General features: G+C 37.5%; 1 protein-coding gene across 1 annotated transcript in view; it reads left to right on the top strand.

Annotated features, from left to right (window-relative positions):
- Window positions 1–2,697, top strand: part of lnpk (lunapark, ER junction formation factor) — a gene marked incomplete in the record, with an annotated part of 42,781 nt that extends 40,084 nt beyond the window's left edge. The window contains 1 exon segment of the mRNA XM_014025314.1: window positions 1,800–2,697. Within this exon segment, the coding sequence (XP_013880768.1) occupies window positions 1,800–1,996 (197 nt within the window).
- Window positions 2,698–6,118: the final 3,421 nt, after the last annotated feature.

Below are 6,118 nucleotides of genomic sequence, written 5' to 3'. Positions count from 1 at the left end.
GGAAATGGACTGGATGTGTCCTTATTTTCTACCTCCAATTTGAGTGATTCCATACTTTTTACCTCCAATTTGAGTGATTCCATACTTTTTTCCTCAGAATTGAGTGATTCCATATTTTTTCCCTGTGCTTGGTCAATAAAAGTAACATTCACTGACTTCCACAATGTTTTCTCTTCATTTCTTTGAGTGTTCCTGAAGGACAACAAGTTGCACTTTGGAATGTTTGTTGTATCATGTTTTTGATCTGAGTTTGTTTTACAGAATGAAATGTCTGAATGAGTGCTCATCCAAGACTGCTGATTCCATATTTTTTGCCAGGGGTTGAACCCCCAACAGGTTGAGGAAGTGTCCAACAAATCCTCTCGGTGGCTACAGAGGGCTGTCATGAAAAACAGCAGACACTAATCATGGCAGCACAGGAGCAGCAGAGACTGAGGGCGACCGCAGCATGGTCCAGCACATTACAGCAGAGTGTAAGATGCAGACAGGTACATGATACATGTGGCTGGAACGGTGAACAGGAACATCTGAGCTGAGGGTGGAGTGGAGCTTCTACAGTCCAAGTTGAGACTTCAGGTGTGTTTGAGAACAGGCTCAGGTACTGTAGGTCTTCCAGATCCAGACTGACAGTCAGTCAAATAGTTTCTACACAGAGTTGAATTGGAAATTTTCATGCACGTTCGTGCCACTGTAGGAAAAATGTGCATTGTTCAAAATGGTATGTCAGAATAAACTGGAATCTGCTGGATTTCTTCTTTAAAACTTTATTTTCAATCTTCTGACTCCAATCAGGTTCACAGTACAGCACTCAGCAGGCCTCAGCATAAGACCTTGAGCTAAATCAAAACAAAACACAAGGAGCCTTGCTCTAAAGCAGAGACTGCCAAACACTGACAACTTCTTTCTACTATAATAATGAATTGACCTTTTAATGTTCATCTCTTCCTGGTTACACCAACCTTTTTACGTCAGACGTCAGAATGTCACTCATTTTTGTTTAGACTGAAAAAAGAACACATGATAACACACCAACTCTTTGTCAGCTTTAATTTAAAGGCTGAAATGATCAGAAAGTATAAAATACAATACTGCATCTAATAATCAGTTACAAAATTTCCTTCACCAATGTGAACGTTTTTTTACTTGATTCACATGCAGCTAATTGATTTTTTAAAACATTTTTCTAAAGTTTCTGATTGATTTTAGAGTAAACCTGGTCACACATCACTGACTGCTAGTTTTAGTTACAGTTCATGGTGTTCTTCAGGCTGTACACGTTTAAAGCACAAAACCTGCATTTCTTCTACCTTTTTTTTTCACTTGGTGGAATTCAATTAGATTTTTGATCTCTTGAAATAATCCAACTAGCATTGGGTCTTTTCTCTCGCTTCGGGCTTAGTTTTCAGCAAAGCATGTAAATAATTCGTTCTCTGATCTAGGGCTGCCACAAACGAATATTTTTACAGTCGACTAATCACCGATTATTATTTTTTGAATAGTCGACTAATTGTGGCAGCCCTACTCTGATCTAAATATAATTATGCAGTTAAAAGTTTGTGTTTTTGTGTCACTAATATAACTTTTCTTTTACATTTTGTCATCTTATAAGAAATTATTGATATAATTTTGTTTTCTGGTTGGGAGGAGCTATTGGGGGGGTGTCTGCACCATCCCACTGGTTGCATGTTCTTTACCTAACGGCAGGAACAGTGGTAATTCACTGATTTTATCATTTGTCCTAGTTTTTCCTACATGTTGACTCATGTTTGGTTTGCCATACATGCACATCTTCTCAACAGATGAGAAGGAAATGGGAGAAGATGAACGACTCTCCAAAGAAGAAGAGGTTGAGGGCCAATCAGAGGAGCAGCAGCAGCAGCAGGAGGAGGAGAAGGAAGAGGAGGAGCAGGCTCAGGAAGAAGAGAAGGAAGAATCAGAGCAGAGCCACAGAGCCTCCATCATAGCTGCACAGAAGAGGTCTGAAAGTTCTGCTTGAGTGGGAAACTGACGTGGATAAAAAAGGAGCGTATGGATGGATAGTTGAACAGGAAGACGTCCTAATGCATTGATTTAGTTTTATAGGTGACTTTAAAGCCCTAACGTTAACGCTGTAAGTTTTTATTTTTATGGTTTAAAATTAGTTACTTAAGTTATTTAGTGATGCACTGATACCAGATTTTTCCAAAGAATTAGAATACAAATACTGAGGTGTAAGTACTTATAAAACTGATACACTTTTTATAATTAATTAGAAAATCAGAGGAGCTTCAGGTCAGCAGTATTTTATTTTATGAGAGGCCGTCAGTGAGAGGTGAGACTGTCAGGAAGCTCGTGCAGGATCCCTTTCTGCTCAGCTTCTTCCTGCTGCTGAAAAACTCTTTAAACTTGGAGTTGTTAGTTGTTTTCAGATGTTTTATTAAGCTGTTTGTGTTAAAATGCTGGATTTCATGACTGCTTCCGAGCTTTACTTTTAGCTGTGTCTCAATTCATGGGCTGCATCCTCATTAGTGCGCATTTGACGGCCGCGTACGTCACTGCCCAACACCGAATGCTGTCCCAATTCGAAGGCTCCTCATGCGGCCGAGAAATGCGACCCACAAAATCAAGGATGCACCCGAGTATCCCTCCCATCCGAGGGTATCCCAAGATTCAATGTGCCGACAGCAGACAGCAAACAGCAAACCCATCACATCGAAACGAGGATTAAGTCCAAAAGTGGAATGTGGAAAAATAGGCAAATATAGGGTTTTGATTTAAATGTGTGCAAAAATAGCATTTTGCCAAAATATAATGAATTAATGCCTTATCAATGAATCATTTGATTGAACTGTCTGAGATATAATCCTAAAAAATATTTTTGAAGCATTTTTTTTAAGCAGTGGCAACAAAAAAACTGATTTTGAGGAAAAACGCCTTAAAATTTTGAAATTTTCTGTGAGTTAGCAAAGTTTTTGTTTCTTTCCAACTGGGAAATCTTAATATGCGAATATTATTTGAGGTTTCCTCTTTAAATTATATCAAAAATTACTCAATAAATTTACATGAAATTAGGAATCAGACCAAATAGTAATGTATTGTAACAAAAAAGACAAATTAAATCATATCTCTGGATAAGTTGATGATTTCAGGATGATCCAGGTATCAAAATGTAGCTTTTAAAGCCAGAAATCTGAAAATGTAATTAGGTCATTTTGTCCAAATTTGACTTAATCCTCATTTCGATATGATGGGTCACAAATGAAGACAGTGGAGTTTTAATTTTTTTACCAAGTCAGCATAGTTTGGAAATTCATCCCAGATCGAAGAATTTGTTTTTAAATGTAAGTTTATCAACTTAGCTGATGAAATTTTTGCTGCAATAAGAAGTTAATGCAACTGCAAGGACTGAAACTGGAGCTAAACCAAAATTATTAATATTGTTTATATTTATGTGTAACGTTTTAATTGTAAAGCGATTCTTCTGGTGAAAAGACGTGTCTGATATGAAACCGATCACTATGGTATCGGGGTAGCGTGTTGTCACGCAAACTTTCATCAAACCGACATCAAATGAAGGCTAGACCGTCTCATTTAACAGCAGTTTCATGCAGCCTACTTGGACTGGGAAGGATGTGGTCCACATGGCCCGGTGGGTCACGTGTTCTTGAGGATGGTTAAGGTGTGTGTCTCAGTTCATGGGTTGCAGCAGACGTAGACGGCGGCCGACATTGTCTGCAGTCGTTCGTGTCGGCTGTGAAATGAGACGGTTTGCTTGATCACGCTCTGTCCATTACCATGGTTTCATTTCTTATTGTTTCAGTTGTTTTTTAAAGATATAACTTCATAAAATTCAGTTTTAATAGAAAAACATTACAAGTAAATAAATGAAAAGCATTAATAATTTAGGTTTAGCTCCGGTATCAGTACTTGTAACTGCGTTTTATTTAACATCTCATTGCAACAAAAGTTTCTTCAGCTGAGTTGTTTAACTTACCTTTTTTGGTTCGTGATAAAATTCCAAACTTAGTCATTAAAAAATAAATAAAAGTGACGCAAGTGGCCAACAAATGAAGCCAACATCCGCTGCAACCCATGAATTGAGACAGTTTTTGTTTCCATCGTTCACTTTGACCGCCCCCCCCCCCCCACAATAATCACGGCTTCTTCTTCTGCTGTTTATTGGTGGTTAGCAGACGACTTTAGAGTTCACTGCTGCCACCATTTGGTCAGTCTGCACATGGCTGACCCAGCTCCTCCTCTACCACCTGAACGCTCAGTCTGCAGTGGTTTTAGTACTGTGGTATCACAAACACCTGTCGGAGTAAGAGTATCTGGTATCAGTGTCATTGCTTCCCTAGATTTCTTAATAAAAATGTCTTTAGAACAGCTGTTTTTACGTTATTTCCACGAGTATTTCTTTAGGATTCTCGTTTCTTCTGTGGAGTTTTGTTAATTTTAAATTCCTCAGATTTTAGCTTAGCATCAAAATATTTCAGCTTCCTTTGGTTTATTCTAACGTGCAGATTAGCTGACTTTTCAAAGTTTTGTTGATAACTGTTGAGCAGTTCTCTGTGTATTTTTTAAGGAAAAGGTATGTTTGTTAATAAGCTTTTCTAAATGTATCATTGTAATGGAATCATATCTCAAGGTTTGTAGAGTTTGACAGAAGCAGCAGCTGATCCCCGTCTCTCTGACCTGGACCCAGCAGCAAACTCAAACATTCAGATGAAGATTTGTTAAATTAAAATAATTAATTTGGGATAATCCTAATGTTTACAAGCTGCAGAAATTCTGCATTTTAAGTCAAAATATTTATCTTAAATTCTGTTTTGTTATATTTAATGATGACATTGAGTTTTCCTATTTATTTATTTATCTGACAGTTTGTGTTTCCGCACTGGTTCAGTCTATTGTGCTCATTCTTCACCTTTATTTTATTAAAATCTTCATTTGATTTCTGCAGTATTAATGTTAAGTTTAAACCTGGATTTAAATATTTAGACGTTTTTTTTTTCTTCCAAATGTTTCTTGTATTTGGTGCCAACATAATGTGTGCCTTGGTACGTTGTCAGTTAGCTGTAGCTTCTTGTACAGTAGGAAATCAACAGAATGTTTGGATATGACAGACAGAGTGTCTATGCAAATGTAACAGATGTGTTTCCACATCTGGCAGCACGTTCTGCTTTGAACTGAAGCTTTTAGTACTTAGTAGTTGTAGATTTTTACATTTATCTGAAGTAAGTTTGAGGTGTTGATCGATGAGAACTTTGGTCTGAAGATTTTGGACAAATCTTTGTGTTTTTAATAATGTTAAAAAAGACCACTTGATGAATTTAGTTTCTTGTCTCCACACCTTCACTGCAGATTTGATTATTTCCTTTCAGCACTGTTTAGTTTCCACAAAACATGGGTTTAATTTTGAAAACCACCTCAGATCTTCAGCAAGCTGAAGATTAGATGCTGTCTTTGTGTTTTTGGCTTGGCTCTGGTGCTCAGATATGTTTGTGCTTCAGCTGTGGTCGTTTCGTCTCTCAACATGTCTAATAAAGTTTTTCAGCAGCAGCTCTCATTTATCTTGTCTGCTGCAGGTTAAATGTTTAGGTTTGTGTGAGTAAAATGTTTTTATCTCTCACCAACACAGTTGATGATACCTGTGAGTGTTTTATTGTTAGCAAAATATCTGATAAACTACTGAAACTCAAAAATAATTAATGGTAGCCAATTCAAGATGGCCGTCACAGCTAACTGATCCCAGTCTACATGGGATGTCCTCAGTTAGTTTTACAGATGTTCAGTTAAAATGTGGTGTGGTAGTAGCTGAGTTATATTCACATGTACTCGTCTATCTGGGAGATGATGTAATATTCCAGGTTATTCTGTTTATAACTGCATCATTTCACCTTTATCCAGTGATTTAGGATTTAAACTCAAGAAACAGAGGGTGACATACATTCCTTCATTTATTACTGATAATTACACTCACCGGCCACTTTATTAGGTACACCATGCCAGTAACAGGTTGGACCCCCTTTTGCCTTCAGAACAGCCTCAATTCTTCGTGGCATAGATTCAACAAGGTGCTGGAAGCATTCCTCACAGATTTTGGTCCATATTGACATGATGGCATCACACAGTTGCC

Source organism: Austrofundulus limnaeus, unplaced genomic scaffold, assembly GCF_001266775.1.
Source record: "Austrofundulus limnaeus strain Quisiro unplaced genomic scaffold, Austrofundulus_limnaeus-1.0 Scaffold468, whole genome shotgun sequence".
NCBI classification, from domain to species: Eukaryota; Metazoa; Chordata; class Actinopteri; order Cyprinodontiformes; family Rivulidae; genus Austrofundulus; species Austrofundulus limnaeus.
The sequence above is the reverse complement of the archived record's forward strand: the minus strand, read 5'-3'. Positions and strand labels throughout refer to the sequence as shown.